Source organism: Arvicola amphibius, chromosome 8, assembly GCF_903992535.2.
Source record: "Arvicola amphibius chromosome 8, mArvAmp1.2, whole genome shotgun sequence".
Classification (NCBI taxonomy): domain Eukaryota; kingdom Metazoa; phylum Chordata; class Mammalia; order Rodentia; family Cricetidae; genus Arvicola; species Arvicola amphibius.
In genome coordinates, this window is record NC_052054.1 from 12,872,100 (window position 1) to 12,891,119 (window position 19,020).

At 48.6% G+C, this 19,020-nt stretch overlaps 1 protein-coding gene across 1 annotated transcript in view; it reads left to right on the plus strand.

Annotated features, from left to right (window-relative positions):
- The first annotated feature begins 234 nt into the window (after positions 1-234).
- Positions 235-19,020, plus strand: part of Cnksr3 (CNKSR family member 3) — an 88,755-nt gene continuing 69,969 nt past the window's right edge. The window contains exon 1 of the mRNA XM_038339172.1: positions 235-785. Within this exon, the coding sequence (XP_038195100.1) occupies positions 734-785 (52 nt within the window). The 5' untranslated portion in view covers positions 235-733. The remainder of the gene's footprint in view (positions 786-19,020) is intronic.

Below are 19,020 nucleotides of genomic sequence, written 5' to 3' on the forward strand. Positions count from 1 at the left end.
TCCGGCAGTGGCGACAGCCCGCCTTCTGAAAAGGAAAAGTAGAGCCCTGGAGAGCTGAGCTGAGCTGAGCTTGCAGGAGAGAAAGTAACCAGAGACCGCGTCATCGCAACCCCGCCCCCTCCCACGTGTGGCTCCCACTCGGCCCCGCCTCCTCCCACGTGTTGCACCCGCTCAGCCCCGCCTCTTCTTTTATTCCCCGGAGCTCGGCGCAGAGCTGAAACTTTGCAACTCGAGCGCGCACGCTCTGCGTTCTTCCCCGCCCGGGCGGCCTGCGACGGTGGCTCTGGAGGTGGGATCGGCTGGGGGAAGGCTCGGGGCGCCGGCGCACGCGGAGTGGGGACCTCGGCGGGGACGGACGCCGCTCGCAGGAACCGCGGAGTGCCAGCCGACCTCGAAGTTCCTGACCAGGAGAGTTCCATGCCTGGACAGCCCCAGCCTGGAGTCTGAGGTCGCAGCGGTGCTCCCGCTGCTGCGGAGGTCGCCGAGGAGCAACTGTATCACTGAACGGCGTGTGGGAACCGCAGCTGGACGAGCAGCAGACACCGGACACAGCTGTCCCGTGCGCCGGGGCCCAGGACCGCGCTCCCCTGACTGAGCCGCAGCGGGATGGCCCGCTAACCGCGGCCATGCAGGCTTGAGCGGACGCCCAGGGCGCGCAGGGGACAACCGCAGGCGCGGGCTGCAGCACTCCGCCGCTGACTTCCTAGCCCAGCGGGCAGTGAAGTCGCTTACCATGGAGCCCGTGACCAAGTGGAGCCCCAAACAAGTGGTGGACTGGACTAGAGGTGAGCGGGTCGTGGAGGACCCCCCGCGTTCTCAGCCCGGGAGATGGGGCGGGCTAGGAGTCGGGCACTGGGGTGCTTGGCCCCTCCTGCGGGCGACAAAGCAAACTTCTGCCGAGCGGCCTGTGCGCCTCTATCTGGTGCGCCTGCTCCGAGCGGTTGATTTCGGTGGGGGTGCGCATTGTGTGCAGCGGACGGGACACCCATATTTAAGCCAGGGAACAGTGGGATGGCCTTTTCGTGAAAGATGGGCTGGGCATGCGGGACCAGGGGATTTGGCGCCAGGGCACTCTCTCTGCTCTGCTCGGGTACCGTGCCCGCGACTTGCTGCCTGTCGCCAAGCGCAGAGACACAAGGCGTCTTTGTGTGGGTGATTGCCGCTGGATCTAGTAAAGGCTGCGGGCCCGGAGTAGACCGCGGGCGTGACCTGGCGGGCGGTAGGGCAGGTAGACGGAGACTCCTGCGGCCAGTCTAGCCTGTCTGTTTGGGTTGGAGAGGGCGAACTGGCTTTCGTGCCTTAGAGAATCCCAGCGCCAGGACTCCCGCAGAGGCAGGGACTCAGCTCTGGAGGCGCCAAGACCCCTGGGGGCGCAGCATTTTGAGGCCAGTTAAACCCTAAGAGAGAGCATAGTGTCTGGAACTGCAGTCCACTTCTGTACAGTGCTCGGAAAGAGGAAATCCAGTGGGTGCTGGGCCTGGCAGCAGGAGTGGAAGGGTCTCTGTTACTTTATCGTTTCTCTCATGACAGTTGCCAGAGGGGTTCGACTCTCTTTGGCCTCTTCCGGCAGAACAGAGTTCACTGAAATCAACTAGTGTGTTCTCAGGGGTGCCACCTCCTCACTTCAACATTCGTTTCAAGTTTCTTTCCTTGCCTCCTTCTAGTTGGTCTTCCAGATGAGTGGCACCTTTTCCAGTAGTCGTTACCAGAGCTGTAGAGTGCTGCACACGCGGCTGAGTGCTCTGCCTTTGCTTTTGTTCATCCCGGTAGACATGAGGAGTAGATGATGCTGATGTATTCAGGTCATCTTTCAAATTCCCCTGCCCATGGCTGTGGTACAGTGGAAACTCCTCCTGCCGTTTCTCAAGCCAGTGTCTCAGAGAGGCCCCTGGAAGGGGATGTCCCGGTAGGGAAGTGTCTGCAGTCCATGCGGTCACTCCTGTCTTCTCTGGGGAAGGGTACCGTATACTTTCTTAGGAAGTTGTTTTCCCGGTGGCCAGAATTTTCAGGACTCTCAAGTAAAGCTACAGTGAGGAGAATGGATACACGGGCCTTGACGACTCAGCCGGAGTGAACAGTAAGCCACAGCGTTAGCAGCAGTAGACTTAAAAGTTATTTTAAGCCCATTCCCTAAACACGAAGTGTAACTTGTGCTGAAGACAGTAACAGGCGCCTGAGCTGGCTTGCTGAGACGGAGCAGATGATGGCCTGCTCCACCATACCGGCTGATCTCAGTTGCTCTGTGCTACCTATGCAGCGCACCCGGGTTTGAAGACAGTGTGAAGAAGGAATAGAAATATTAACAACTTTCATGTTTATTACGTATCAACACGATATTTTGAATAAAATTTACTACTAAAATGGACTCCAGCCGTTTATTTTTTTTTCTTAATTACGGCCTCTGTGATTTTGCAGTGACATGGCTCATGATTGTGGCTCACAATTGTGTCTGTTGTATGGTACTGTTGTAGTCTCATGAAGGGCGACAGAGGATGACTCTGGCTTTTCTGTGCTGCTGACAGCCTACTTAATAATGTACAACCAGAAAAATGGTATCAGGAAGACAGGAGGGTGATGAAGTGAGATCTTCACACCCTCAATATAGACAGATGATAGATATATAGATGACAGGTAGATAGATGATAGGTAGATAAATGATAGATATATAGGTAGATGATAGATGCAGATAGATGATAGATAGATGATGGATGGACAGATAGATGATAGACCTCTTTTTGTCCCTTCATCCTTTCTTAGGATGGGGAGAAAAGGTTAATTTGCATATGATTATTATTATCATTATTGATTTAAAAGGAAGGAAGTTTAAAGCATATTTTGGGGACTTTGGCCTTTGGCCTTACAGCTTGGTTGGTTACTTCCGTTTAGAGAAAGTTTTGAGCTGCCCTGAATGAGCAGCTGTGCTTAGGACCCTTGGTGCTCGCCTCTCAGGTTACAGACCTGCCTGGCAGTTGGCAAGCATCCTACAAATTTTGTGCCCTTTTGACCTTATAGAAAGACCTAGATACTTTCTGTGTTAGAATCTTGAACAAAGATAAAAGGTGGAAATACTTTGCCTAACTCTTGCATGGCAAGAGGCCATTTCTTGCATGGTGTATTGAGGGGGGATTTCTTGCTATAATGTCTCACAGGTATGACTTTTCCCCCAACAACTGACATAAGCCATTTGTTTTCTTAAGGGCTGTTGTTAGCTGTCTTTGCTTGTCTCTCTGCCCAGCTCCCACTTTATAAATACATCCCCGTGACAAGCAGCTTGTCACGAAGATGTTGCCACTCTTGGTGGTGTGACTATGAGTGTGGGAGTTAACAAGGGCCGTGAAAAGCTCCATTTACACTCAGCCACATCTACCACTTGGGCTTATGTCAATATCACAGATCCATGTTAAGAAAGAATGCAGTGTGCTGGATAAACACGCCCATCTGGCTTTTATTATTAACTTTTGCCTACACTATTAGCAGTTTCACCATGATATGAATAGATGCCTGGTAAATATTAACAGTCTCAGGCATAGGTATAGATAAGTATTGTACAAGTATCAACTTATTTTAATATGCACAGCCGCCTTTGAGGCAGGAACTTTTATTCCATTTTGCTCTTGAGGAAACCAAGGCACAGAGAAGCTAAATACCTTGACTGGTGTCACCCGGCCTGTTAGTGCATAGTATTTGACCCAAGTGCCTAGATGCTGCCTGGTTCCCTTTTCTCAGGATTGTCTTCACAGGGCAATACAGAGAAAACACTGAGACTCTAAAGCACGCCTAGGAGTAGGCCCACCACATTCTCATGATATAATGTATTAATATTGTGTTTCAGTGGCAGAGAGTCATCCAGCATGTATGTATTTTATTCTACATGGTTTCTTTGTGTCAGGAAGTTGAGTATACATGAGATGGATTCTTAGTTCATGGCACCTGTCCAACCAAACAACTTGGTTAAAGGCTTTTGCAGATTTTTTCATGTTGAGGCAGCCACGCAACAGAAGGACTGATGCTCTAAGCAACTGTGAGTTCCAGTTTTCTCTTGTAGTAGAGTCTGAGGTTGGGCAGCCCAGGGGCTGCTGTCATCCTGGTCTCATGCAGGTGACTAGTCTGTTCCTGTGGCAGGGAAAAGGGAAACTTAGTATTAACATCCAATGACAGCCAAGATTCCCCTTTAAAAAGTTCCCCCTGAAACCCATTCAAGTCATATATGGGCACCATCTCAGTTGTCAGAGTGGCCACTTTAGACCGGAGAGAGAGCTGGTCACTGTAGATTTTTGTGTATGTCCGGTGGTGTTGCAGGAGCTCCTTCCGCTCCTTCAGCCAATAGCCGCTGAGATACCAGCCCATTGGGGCGTGGTCTCTCTTTTTAAAAATGCGGCTACTTCCCTCCACGTGTGCTCTGGCTTCCCGCAACACGGTGCTGGGAATTGAACTGAGGACCTCACACGTGATAGGCAAGCACTCTACCACTGTACCACACTTTCAGCACCGAGTTGGGCACATTGTGACCTTAAAACAGTTGGAATGAGTTAGGAAGGAAGAAAGCTTAGGTATTGATAGGTAGCCTGAGTGTCTACCACATGGCATTGAACATAGAATGTAGGCCTATGGTCATACATGTACTTCAAGAGGGACCCAAACCCAGTTTCTTACATACAGACCACAGGCTTGTTCTGCTGTAGAAATACTGTCATTTTCATTTCTCTTGAGTAACCTCAGGTCAAAACCTTAAAATAGACGGGGTTTTTATCCTTCAGCTTGCTTTAAATACTAGTTCTGGAATATGTCTCTGCCCCCAGTTGCGTTTCTGCTTTCACACTGTTAAGCCCTGTTTTCAAGAAGGAAGACGCCGCTTTGTCCAGTGTCCCTGTCCTTCTTTTGGCCATGATCGGTTAGAACTGGCAGCTCTCAGTCACTGTGATACTGAGCGAGCACATCTGGATAGCTCAGCTTTCCTGCCAGAAGCCTCTTGCCGTCCAGCGGACCATCAGTCAGACAGTGGCAGGGACTTTTTCCTTCCAAGGCTGAGCAGGTGGCATTGGAAGCATCTGCCTGTCCTTCGTTTTTTTCCCTGGAATGCCCGAGCATACAGTATATCAGCATCCTTTAAAAAGGCCTCACTGTGTGCTCGTGGAGGGGCTGGTGGGTTTCACAGCGTAGGTCAGCTGCTGTCTTTCCTCCCTACAGTATCTGGGGGGGTCAAGTTTATGCATTAATGGTTCCAGTTCAGGATATACCTTTCCTTTTGGCCTCTGTGGTCCCTGGAAACGGGAGGTCTCAGGAGCCATAGCTGTTTTTATTGTAGGTCCAGAAACTCCTTCCCGCCGACTCCTTCTCTGGCTCTGTTCTGTTCCTGGGCTTCAGCAACAAAGTTTTCTTAATCACTATATTGGAAAAAACATTAAATGAAGCATTTATTATATGGTAAATGCTGTTTCAAGAGCTTGCTTTAGACACAATCCTTTGAGTCCTCAGAAAAGTCCAAGCAGAGACGTAGGTACCATTGTTAGCCCATATTAAAGGGACGGAGGCAGGAAGGAGGGTTTGCTCAGGGTCATGGATTTACAAGCAGTGTGCGCTTTGAAGCTCTCCTGCATCTCTTCATCTCTGATGCCTCATGCCAGACAGGGGAGCTGAGTGGCCGGGAGCGTGGGCACCGCAGTCAGATCTGTTGGCATCCCGGGTTTCCTCTGACTGTGATCTTATATAAGTGCTCCATAAATTGCTATGCTGTGTTTTTTATTGCTTCCTTCCCTTTATCCTATAGCTTCAGGTCATAAACTGTTCTCCGAGCAGTGAGGTCTCCTAAGGTGGATTCTGACCATAGAGAGCACCGGTTGCCAACCAGCCAGAGAACTAGAGTGGCACATGTAGCACATCTGGAAGGTTCTAGGGTTGGCTGATGATACATACGTCTTGTTAATATGGGGCAAACAATCAATTCACATTTCTCGTTTCCTCTGTGTGTATGTGTGCGTGTTCATGTGTATGTGTGATCGGAAGTCAACCTCAGATGCCATTCCTCAGGGGCTGCCTATCTTGTCTTTTGAGACAAATCTCTTCCTAGTGCTCCGGTCTCACATTAGCTCAGCTGGCGGGCCAGCAAGCTCTAGAGACCCTCCCGTCTCAGCTTCCCTACTGTTGCTTTACAAGTGTGCGATAGGTGCCTGACTTTTTAACTTGGGTTCTGGGGCTCGAGCTTAGGTCATCACATTTGATTGGCAATCACTTTCACCCACTGAGCCATGCCCCCAAGCCCCTTGGCATCTGCTTTAAGAGGAATTCAACTTCCAGCTAACATGGCATTAAAATGACCCATCCCGCCACCACCCATACCCACCTGATCTGTGACCTCCTCTGGCATTTTCAGGCCTGTCACATCAGAATCTATTTTAACATGATCCCCTGGCCACCACACACCTTTTACGGTTGGAGAAGCCCTCTTGCAGCACACAGCCAAAACACGTTTTCAAAGTTAGCTGGTAGGTGCTGCTGCTCCCCTGTCACTGCGGCCGCTGATCTCTATACGAGCTCAGTGCTTGAGTTCTGGAGTACTTTCCCTTAGTTTGAGGGTGTTTGACTTGGCCACTCATTAAGACAGAAAAGGCAATCTTAAGGCTTCTGTTTATAGGCATCACCTAGCAACAACGCATGTAGTTCTTAGCAAAGTAAATGAGACATTGCCCCTGTGAGTTTTTATCTGTCCTCTGGGACATTTGGAAAGCTCATAACAACTTTGGGTTTATTTATTTATTTATTTATTTATTTGTTATTTTACTCTTGAAGGTGAGCGATGGAGAGGTGTTGCAGGTCAATGCTCACCGTGGCTGAAGCTTGTTTCACGTGGCTCAGCTATACTTAGGACCATACGACCGGCCATTGGCCTGTAATGTCCTCTGGGCTGGGGCCACGTGGAGCTCTCCATTCCTAGCTGATTTTCAGATTCCTATGTGTATATTTCGCTTTTGGCGAACAGAGACAGTAAATGCCACCTCAGGAACAGATAGCCACAGCACTTTTCAAAATTCAGAAGTTTGTGTCGTGCCAAACTTGGCCGTCCTGGGTCCCGTATCCTTGGAGATGGGAGGGCACCTCTTCCTGTCCACCTCGGCCATCAGACTCAGTGTGCCGCTGCCTCTTCCTGTGGCCGTCGCAGCTAGCCATGCTTGGGGACATATGCGGTCTCATCTCACTTTCCTTTTTCTGTTTGGCTCCCATCTCTGCTTTCTCTGGAGTTTTATTCCCGACTTAGCCATTTTCTGGGCTTGACATGAGCAAGCGCAGTTTTATTTACATAAAATAAAACTTTATTTAAATATTCAGGTCCCCTTTCCTTAACTATTTTCACGGCCGTTCACGTCTCTGGGGGTGCCAGAGTTGAGGCTTTGCTAGTTAGATGAGTTGTCCCAGATCAGGAGACCAGGAGCTGAGACTGGCTTTGATTCACTGGCCTGGGTTCCTTCCTCTAGTCCAGGTGGGTGGTTTGGTTCCTTCTAACCTATGCTTGTGGGAAGGTGTGGTTTCAGGGGGCTGCCAATGTTGTTCTTGCTCTGGTTGCAGTTCCTGCAGAATTCTTGATATTAGGAACTTCTCTTTCTAGCAGTTGTGGTGTTAGCTCAGCAATGGAATAAAACATTTCTCCTCTGGCTTTCTTAACCGTGTGTGTGTGTACACCAATACTATTTTATTTTCTAGTGATGTGATCCAATCCTAAGCCTTGGGCATGCTGGACACTGAACCCCCAACTCAATTTTATTTTTACATTGAGTGCAATGTTTTTTGTCTAAGTGGTCCAGTTAGCACATCTGGCTTGTAGAATCACACACGTATGTACACATGTGTCTGACTTTCTTAAACAACACTTGTAGTTGTTACGGTCCTATTTGGTGCTCTTGCAGTCCATTGAAGTGTGCCATTTAGTTACTTTTGGCCCGAAGGCTGGGCAGGTTGAGGGACTGAAAACACCAGGACTGACTCAGGTCATGTGTCCGACACACAGAGGTTGCCACGTGACTTTGCCAAGCTCATCTTCACACGCATCTCATCATGGAAGAGGGACCCATGATAATGAACATACAGGATTTTAGTTAGAGGGAGAACACTTGGTACAGTATATGGTGTATAAATATCCACACACTTATTGTTATTAATTCCTAACACTTCCAAGTGAATGAATGGGATATAATTGGATGAACTTTATTTAAATATTCAGCACCCTTGTGACTGACTGGCTGTCACCTTTCTCATGTCACATAATCATTTGTGACAGCAGGATATCCTTTTTTTTTTTTGGCAGACAGGCAAGTAAAGTGGGTTTATCAGCTGTTTTCTGCCCTGTGGATTTCCTGGTCACTTCCTTTCCTTTCTTGAGAGGACCCTCCCCCCCATGTCCTCTAGGAAAATGGGGGTATCAAAAAGTTGGGTGACTTCTCTTTTGAAAACCACTTAGTGTTGCCATGTCACTTGCTATGGTGACACTCTGTGCTGTGGTAGGAAAGAGTGCTTCATGTTAGTTTAATAAGTGGGATCCCTCTCTGTCTGCAGAGGTTTGACTTAGGAGTCCTGGATATTAACATGCCTGGATGCTCATTCCCTTATGTAAAAAGGCACAGTGTTTGCCTGGAATCAATGTGTCCTCTCTTACACTTCCAGTCATTGTTGGGTTATTTCTAATAAATGTAAGGGATATATGAGCCACTGTGAAACTATATTGCTTAGGCAATGAGAATAAGAATAATAGGTGTATACATATTTGGCACAGACAAACTTTTCCTCCCTCATGTTTCATCTGTGGTCCTTTCAGTTTGCTGAGGGAAAGCCAGAGGGGAGCCCGTGGCTCTGGAGGCTGATGGTGATTCATGAGTAAGTGAGTGCCTATCCTTCAGGGTGATGCTCTAGGGACAGGCTTTCGGCTGCTCTAAACCTAGGAGAGATGTGGCGGGTAACAGTGAGCTGGGTGATGGGCCAGCCCCTCTACATGGGTGAATGAGAAGATATCCTGTGTTGTTAAGTGCACAGAAGAAAACAAAGCAGAGATGTGGAGGGGAGCAACCTGGGCAACTGGTGAAGGCTCCTTTGGATGGTGTGACCAGGGAAGCCTTTCTGAGAAGATGGCGTACGCATAGATGTGAACACAGGAAGGAATTGGCTGTGGAAAATTAGGGCGAGGACCATCATGTGAGAGAGTAGTTGGTGCCAAGGCCCTGCGGAGTGCGTGAGCTTGTGGGGGCGTTGAGGAAAGGAAGACGGTGGAGCAGAGAAGAGCAAGGCTGATGGGGTGGCAGCTGGAGCGGGAAAGGGGGGGGGGGTCGGGCATGAGGGTTGTGCGCCCATGGACGATCACCAGAAAACTTTGTACTCGGGATGAAAAGCAGGGCATAGCCTTGTCTGATCTGGCTTCTGTTTTCTTGTTTTGTTTATTGGTACAGGGTTTCTCTGTTAAACAGCCTTGACTGTTCTGGAACTTACTTTGTGGAACAGGCTGGCCTTGAACTCACAGCAATCCTGCTGCCTCTGCCTCCCAAGTGCTGGGATTAAAGGCGTGCGCCGCCACCACCCAGCTCTGATCTGGCTTTTGTGGTAGCCCTGAATGTAGGGAATAGAGCTGGGGATGTTGCCTTATTCTGGTGATGATGCTTTAGACTGTGACGTTGCTCATGTTGGACTCTGAAGTCAAGTTTGGGACAATTCATCCGTCTCTTTGAACCTCTGTACTTTGAGCACAGCAGTTGAAATTGGGATGTCTGTCTGTCTCTTCTTCCTACAGGGGTTAGGTAGGTTCTCTGGCCTCCCCGTGTCCTGGATCCTGCCTTGCCACGTGTACTGGGCATCCAGCCTTTCCCTTGTTGCCTCCATGCATTCTGCTTGCATCATTGTTATTTCCTGCGTGTTCTGCTGCAGCCACCGTGTCTGAAGTTGCTTATTCCTCCATGAATAGGGTTTCTGTGAATGCGGTCCTGGCCCAGTTTGTTTTCTCTGACATCAAATGGCCAATTGAACAGTTTTTAACCTGTGCCCAGGAGGTTCAGATGCAGATGTGTTTACTGGGACAGACAAAGCAGCTCTTGAAGTCACAGGCTTAAAATAGGTGGGAGACATTAGAATGCTTTGTGTTTGAAAACTTTGAAAGTGTTTGAGTACAGGAACTGGCAGATCTGACTGAAAATATTTTGCTCCGCTGATGGTCTGTCCTAATTTTTATTTTAGAAATCAGAGCCATCTTAGTTGAATAGATGGTATTTTGGGACATTCTCAGCAAGCAAGAGTTGAACACATTTTTTGAAAACACTCAGTGTCTCACTTCTCAATAGCGAAGGGCGAGGAGGGAGGGAATCGAAGTGGGGGAATAATCGGCAAGTTCTGTTTTACTTACAGGCCCAGTTTCTTGACGGCCTGGAGGCAAGGAGACTGTCTCTCTCCAGGAGGAGAACCCTGCGTTATCTGTCAGGAGGCAGCGCGGTCATCTGAGTCACGTTTCCCTAGGGAGAGACAGACGTGAAAGGGAGAGATCCAGGGAGGGGGAAGGGGGAAAAGTTATTGTTTGGGGAGGCGGGGACCATGTGCTACACACACACACACACACACACACACACACACACACACACACACACACAGAGAGAGAGAGAGAGAGAGAGAGAGAGAGAGAGAGAGATTCCAACTTAAATATGTACTAACTGAACAATTTTACATGTTCTCAGAGGTGTGTGGGGGTGTGGGTTTGTGTGTTCAAGTATGTTCATGCACATGCATGCTCCTGAGTGTGTGTGTGTGTGTGTGTGTGTGTGTGTGTATAAGCCAGAAGAAAGTGGCAGGTGCTACTCCTCAGGTGTTATCTACTTGTTGCTTGTTTCTTTGTTTGTTTGTTTGTTTATTTATTTATTTATTTATTTGGTTTTTCGAGACAGGGTTTCCCTGTAGTTTCTAGAGCCTGTCCTGGAACTAGCTCTTGTAGACCAGGCTGGCCTCGAACTCAGAGATCCGCCAGCCTCTGCCTCCCGATTGCTGGGATTAAAGGCGTGCGCCACCACCGCCCGGCTTTATTTATTTTAAGATAGAATGTCCATGCTGACTGGCCAGGGAATCTGTGGCTCTGCCTATCTCCCCACTGCTGGAATTACACCCGCATGCCACTATGCCTGACTGTTTTTGTTTTTACTGTAGGTTGCAGGTCCTTTGCTTGCAAGGCAAGCACCTTACTGACTGAGCCATCGCCCCAGCCCCTCGAGGTAACTCCAAATCACAGTGTCAGCAGGAAGGTCTAGTGAGATGTCGGTGGGAGCAAGATGTATGTGGCAGAGGAGCCCGCACATGCGAACATGGTGTGCTGGGAGGGCCTGGCTCCCTAACACCTGTTGTGGCTGTCAGCACCATCTTAACATGGATTCCGAAAGGAGCCGTCACTAACTGGGAACAGATGACATCTGTGAGCTGCATTTGTGGAAGTTTCTCTGTCTACCCTGCAGCTTAGAAAATGCTTAAGAAGGAGCATCAAAAAAATACCGACTCTCCACTAGCGAGGTGCCTAGCGACAGGGATAATGAGGCTCACCTGTGAGCACCCCAGCCAGCTTAACGCACCTTACACAAAGCCAGACCTCGACAGGAACGGACTGGGTCCTGGGAACAGGGAAACCTGCTGGGTGCCCAAAATAGGTGATCATTGTCTTTGACCCCTGGTGCTTCTGACCAGGTGTTTGAAGAGACCGTTTCCCAGATGGGTGCCAGTGCTGCCCCCTGCTAACGCAGCACCGCTGCCCTGGAACCGGCTTGTTCAGCCTCAGCATCACCCGGGGACATGGCTGTGTTGCATATCAGGCCTCTGACACTCGGCATCTTCAGGTGACACTGGTGCAGGCTTTAAGTCCAGAGGCATTAGTCTGTCCTCTTTCAGAGGGACCAAACAAATCAGTGACACCAGTCTGACCCTCCCTGCTGATGAGGTGGCTTTAGGTTGAAGCATGTTGAGTGGTTAGGAAGGGGAACTCTGATTGCAGGGATGGTTTTTGACATGATGAAGTATTTGGGTCACCGGACCTGGGTTCCTAAGTGCTCTTCCTACAGCGTGTACAAGGGCCAGTTAAGTTTGTTGTCTCAGTGGACTTCCAACTGGAAGCTCAATCCCTCGTGTGGTACATCCGTTGGTTGTGGTCTTCTGTGTTGCTACACCTGCAGAAACCTAGGACAAGTGGGTATTTCATGGGTCTGTTTCTTCCTTCACCAGACTTAAGTTATTTGCTTATTTAGATTTTTTTTTTTTAAATGGTGCTGGGGATGGAAGCGAGGACCTTGTGTATTCTAGGCAAGTACTCTGTTTTGTTTTGTTTTTGTTTTTCGAGACAGGGTTTCCCTGTCAAGTACTCTGATTCACACGCACCCTCACCCCTATTACCAAAGATTCAATTCTGGGGACGAGCCTACCTGGGGTGTATTTTGTACAATGCGCCATCCTGCAGGGTTCTACCCTTTAGGATGACAGAATGCCTCCTCTCTTTGCAGTGGACTGATTGTCTCATGCCTTAATGAATGCAAATCTCATGCTGCTTGGCACATGAGATGTGTTAAGACAGAGGAGTGTTAGCCGGAATTCAGGTCCTCGAAGTTGAGTGTGAAATGATGCGAATATACATGAACATGATGCCCCAGATGATCCCCATAGGTGCATCCTGAATTGTTAGCCACAGACTGGAAGAACGCAGAACATCCTGGCCGGCCCCAGGCTGGCATCTAAGCAGGCACAAATGCAGTGCTGACTGATGAGCAGTGCCTGTGTAAGAATGAGGAAGTCTTGCCCTTTGCTTGTGAGATAGCGACTCTGGCCCCCACAGCCGGCTGCAGAGGCTCTGTGGGTGGGAGAGCCGGCTCTCTGAGCTTCTAGGTTCTACCTGCTAAGGGTTGCCAGTGCAAGCCGTGCGTAGGAGAGCAGTGAGGATGGCCAAGGGTGAGGCTCTGCACGGTGTAGCATGCTGCAGGCACGACCTGGCTTGTCTTCTTAGTCACCACTAGCCTGTCCAGCTTTTCGAAACAGGTGCGATTTTTTTCAAGTAAAGTTAAAATCCCTTATCACTTATAGGTATCTACTTTAAAATGACTTTCTTTCTTTCTTTCTTTCTTTCTTTCTTTCTTTCTTTCTTTCTTTCTTTCTTTCCTTTTCTTTTCTTTTTTGCATGTGACTGGTTTAATATCTATTAGAGCTTTCTGGTTTCTCAGATCTGATTGGCTGGAAAATGAAGCTTTCACTTGAGTACGGGACCTGTCCAGGAGCTGCGTTTCTCTCTCCCACTCATGGTCTGTGGGCCGAGCATATTCCATTATTTCACATATCAAGTCTGGCAATGGGCAGCATCTGTTGTTAATGTTAGCGAGTCTTGCCTGCACGCCAGGCACCGTCCTAAGAGCTGAGGTTACAGCAGGGACTACAAAGTTACAGCTCCTTTCTTTCTGGAGCTGGTGGCCTGGTGGGGGCCGGTAGCTGATGGGTATAGTTAATTGCATACAGATGTGATACATGCTACATGGAAGGACCATAGATGGGGAATGAGGAGCGGGAGGGAATGCAGTCTAACCAGGGTAACTGGGGACAGATCTCAGTGAGCATTGTGACCAGCAGATGGGAGGGTATTCTTGGCAGAAGGATGAGCAATACCAATGCCCTTAAATGGGCTGTGGCTGGTGTGTTGAAGAGGCTGCAGCAGAGAGGGACGAGGATGAGAGAAGCTATGTTGGAAGAGGAGAGGGGAGGCCAGATGGTAGGTGCCTCTGAGATCATGAATTCTACTCAGCTTTACCTGAGTGCTTCAGGGAGCCCTTGAAGGGTTTTGAGCCAAGAGACAATATCAGATTTATGTTTTAAAGGTATAATGATGGCTATGAAAGGTGGAATTAGACTTAAGTTCAAACATTGTATCCATAATCACATGAAAGAGGATGCTTAATTTAGGTGGTAACAGTACCACCCTGAGAGGAGTTTGTGTGTTGCGTATGCTGGAAAGCCAGTAGGAGTTACTGAAGGGCTAGATGTGGGTGTGAGGAAACATCCCTAAAATGTTCTGACACGCACGCACGTACGCACGCACGTCCCCACCTCCAACATACACACACACACACACACACACACACACACACACGACATAATATCAAAGGAAGAAGTCCTAGAGATGAAGAACTGAGCAAACAGCACACGTGCTCCCAGCATGTAGGAGGCAAATGGGGTTCCCTGGAAAGAGGGAGTGAGCAGCTGCCCTAGCACTGCCGTTGGGATGAGACCTGATCATTGCTTTTGGCTCTGGGCACGAGGGACTCGATGGGTTGTTGGTGGGAGCTGCAGTTATCTCATACACTGAAGCACAGATGGAGCTGGATGGAACCAGATGTGGCACCGCATGGTTCTAAGTCTAGCTTTCAGAAGGCTGATCTAGGACGATGGCCGTGAATCACTCCCAGCCAGGGCTGTGTAGTGAGATCCTGTCTAAGAAACAAAAAGCAAAACCAACAAACGAACCAGAAGCACCTTTCTAAATAAACGCGACTCTGATGGATTCTCAACTTGTGTAATAGGTTTCTGGTTGAGAGAGAGCTGATGAAGTGGGAAGGATCTCAAACTCCCTGCCCTGTGGACACCACAGTCTGACAAAGCCGTTCATCCAGTGAGCGATTCTGTACAAACCTCCTTAATGTCAGATCCAAAACCTTGCACGGAGTCCTCATTGCTGTTGATTGCCCTTCATATCTTATATGATTTATCTGGGGCAGCCAGAATGCCATGAGATGATATGTAAATGTTTCTAGACCACGGGCTGGAAACTCTGTTAGAGGGAAACTGGTGCAGATAAAGAGAACCAATCACTTTTGAATACAATCTGTGCAGCATTTATTGAACACCTATCATTGGCAATGTCCTCGTTTGGGCACAAGGGACAGAAAGGGCCACTGTTTCTCTGATACTTTCAATCAAGCAGTGTGGAGCACAGATCGCTCCACAAGCAGTCAGGAGGGAAGTGGCATCTAACTCAGGTGTGAGCAGGTGCTTCAAGGGGATCGATCTCTCCTGTAGGAAGAGACATCCAGGTCAAAACCCCAGATGAGCAAGAGGCAGCCAGGCTTCCTGGACGGGAATGCATGTTCTTGGCAGAAAACCAGGAGCGAAAAGAGAGTGTAACATTGTGCAAGTTTCGTGGTGAGGTGCAGAGTGGAGAGGGGAGGCTAGAGAGGTGGGGAGGAGTGTGCTAGATCCCCAGGGTCCTTTCTGTGCAGCTGAGGTGCAGAGTGGAGAGGGGAGGCTAGAGAGGTGGGGAGGAGTGTGCTAGATCCCCAGGGTCCTTTCTGTGCAGCTGAGGGGCTGGAGCAGTGAAAATCTTTGTATCTGGTGGTGATCCTCCTTTGTGAAGGATGTGTGTGTGTGTGTGTGTGTTTGCATTGCACAAGTAATGCATATATAACAGTATGTATATCTATAACTGCGTATCTATCACTGCTTACACACACACAGAGAGTTATATTTTTCAGACCCTTGTAAGTTACTCTCTGATTCAGAGTTACATCAGGCAAGCCCTGGTTTATTGTTCATGCTTCGTATGATTATATTGACCTTTCAGACTTGCCACCTATAAGAACTTGTCACCCTGAATCTTGGGGAAATGTCACCTGAGGGCTCTGTGAGGAAGGAACGTGACTCTCTCTCTGTGTGTATTTCCTTTGATCTGCGAAATGTAAAAGCGATCCTAAGTGTAAAGGCATAAAATCTTTGTCTAAAAGAAGGACCCATGAGAGACTACTTGGAGCTGGAAAAAGAGAGAGGGGTGGAGCTGGACAAGGGCTGGGGAGAAAAGGGAAGCCAGCAGGATGCAGAGGGGAGTAAGGCCAGCTGGGGGTAGGAGAGGAACCTTGTTGTGGGGTGTGACCCGTGGACACACTGAAGTCTAGGATGCTTGGATTCTATCACTCGAGATCAGCTGTAGGTCTCAGATTCATGATCAGTAATAATTTGGAGCTCAGAGTGTAGCTTTGTATGTTCAGAGATGACTTCATGACATCAGCCAGAGCCTCACATTTATGTGCTGCAGAAGTGAACAGGAATATGGAGGACCCTTGTCCCTGACCCCAAGGGCAAGGTGCTTGACTCAGATGAGCAGTAAAGTGTGGCATTTCCAGCTCTCCCTCCCTCCCCACTTTGCCCTTGCTGTACTTTGTACCCCATACCTAAGCACAGCTGGGTGACTTTAACCCAAACCCTGAGGAGAGGGAATAGCTGCTGTGACCCTCTCACACCCTGACTCTGATGAGTCACCCAGTTGCCCCCAGCGTGGGTTCCTGGACTCCTTAGGGCACACAGTTTGCACCTTAGACTGTCGGATCCTGACTAAGGATGGATATAAAGACAACTCGGGTGCTACCTCCGAGGGGTGTGGCTGCCTGCCTCTCACCGTGTTGTTTCCCAGCACAGCTGACATTACTGCTTCTTTCCCAGGGCTAAGCATATACTCAGCTCTGGGAAAACATCCGTTCTCAACAGCCCAGAGTTATAATTCAGTGGAATGTGGTTTTGAAACAATTTCACAGAGTAGACTTTTAGTTTTCTAGCAATTATTGTATTTTTAAAAAGTCCCCAAATTTCTGTTTCTGCCCACTCCTCCCCAACATGATTTCTGGCCACCCTTGGAGGGCATGTGTAGCTGCTTTAAATGCCAGTTTAATGTTTTTTTTAATCTGTTTATTTTAACAACATTTGATTCTGTTTTGTAAGTTCCTTTTGTGTCAGTTTGCTCATGTTTACACTGAGAGTATTTTTTATTTCTCCCTTATGTTAAAAAAGTAAAATTCTTGTGAAAATATTTTGTTTATCAAGTGCAGGGACTTGGGTTCTGTTCCTAACACGCATACATACCTCATGCATGTGCATGCACGCACATGCGCGTGCTTACATGCATACACACATACCACATGCATACATGTATGGGAGGGGGCATGCCTATTGGTATTTTGAAATAGTTTAAAAGTTTTCTTATTTTGAAATTAGGTTGAGATGATAGATAACATTTGGTCCTGTTGCCAGAAAGTCTATTCTGTCTCTGAGAATTACGGTCTCGTGAATCAAAGAAGAGAGAAGCATTTTCTAAGCATCATAGCAAAGGAAGGAAACACGGAAACACGTCTAAGCAGCCTCAGGAAGTCACGGGGACGGTTCTGACCTGGCTGCTGTCGGAAAGCTGTAGTGGTAGATTTGTGGAAGTGGTAAGGGGTAGGATCAGACCTTCCTAATGGCCTAATTGCCTTCAGAAACTCTCCAGACGGTTTTGTGGCTCAGCGTAGATAATTATCATCCTTGGTGGTAACTGTGTAACTACAATGTTTTAGAAGCCCGTAAGCCTATCTCAATTTTCTTGTAACAACAGATTGCATTGTTTAGGGTTCCATCCTGTTCCCTCCTCAGACTGCTGAAGTTACAAAGTGGCGCAGTGTGGCAGGGGGCTCAGCTAGGCAGGTCCATATTCTACTTGATTAACAGTTTTGTTGTTGTTGCTGTTACTGTTGTCCAGTGGAGATCACCGACACCTTTAATGCAATAGTATTGCCTTTGGTTCTTGAGATGGTCAAGGACGGTCTCTGGTTATCAGATGAAGACCTGCCAGGTGAAGGTCTTTCACTTACATGTGATCCAGTCTAAGGTAAACTCGCAACGTTCCTGAAAAAGTAGGAGTCAGCTTCTAAAGGTCATGCTTGTCACCAGAATGTATCTGGGGTGCAGGAGCAGAGGCCTGTGGTTAGTTACCTGCTAGAGAGGCATAGAGAACTCTGTTCTGGAGAGAAAATACATTACCTCATTCATCTGTGTCTCTATGCCCATCTGTCTCCTTCTCTCTTCCCCCAGTCTCTCTCCTCTTTCTCTCTCCTCCCCTCCCCTCCCCCCTTCTCTGTGGCTGCTGCAGTATTACACAGTGGTTATGGACCAGTGGTAGGGGGACTTCAGACATCCATGTTCCTTACTGTCTCCACCCGCATGTGCCATACCATCACTGAACTTTCATGGCTCATGCTGGGAGTTGAGCGAGCTTTGATCCCAACATCCACAGCGCAGATGGCTTCTTAAAGGGAACCTGGGCGTGCTTTTTAAGGTCTGCACATCTGCCCCGGCAGAGACAACCCTGATGTCACAATTTCACACTGAACAAGGATGTAGTTACTTCTCAGAGAGCAATGGGGAGGAGAAAACCAGAGCATATTGACCTTGTGCACTGTGCTGAGGCACCGGGAGGCCAAGTCTGCCTCTTTGCTTCCTCGAAGTGGAGGGTAACTGTGAATGACTTCTTAACCGTGTCCCTTTAGTTCTTCCACTTTTGTCCCAAGACTTGACATCAGCAAGGGCCGAGGCAAAGGAAACATTCACAGCAGGTGCCCTGCAAGGCAGTATTTCTGGTTCTGTCAGTCTGTACGGGGAGACTCACTCAGTTCCTGCTTCGCCAAGACTCTTGATGACTAGAGGGTGTGATAGTGACATTCGGGGTGCGTTTGCCGTGTAGTATGCACACCACTGAGTAACCGCCCTGGCAGAGCAGCGCCACATGGAAGGTGCTCCGTCTCGCCAAGCTCAATTAAGGAAGCCAGCCAAGAAATCATTTCGTAAGATCAGCGCCGGTAAGCACTGTGGGAATAGCTGTCAGAAGGGAACGGCAATGACGGCTGCACCTTAGGTACCTGTCCCAGCCCTCGGTGTCTAAGCCACAGAGCGTTGCCAGCTTTGCAAAGGACTTAGGTGACTTGTGCAAAAGGGGAGTGCTTTAGTCTTATGAACTGTCATAGAGCCACCTGGGCTGGGAACCCTGGTCAAGCAGAAAGTTGCTAGGCTAGGCGAGTGTTAAGAGCGATTGGGCACAGAACTGAGAGAAAATAACCCCAGCTTGCAATAAGCAAAGCTCGGGCCTAATGTTTGCTTTGGGAGTCAGGAAGTTACACGAAAAGCTTATACATTGACCTAGTTTGCGGGCCTACAGCTGGAGTGGGTGTTTTGGGAGGCATCTTTGATTGAAGT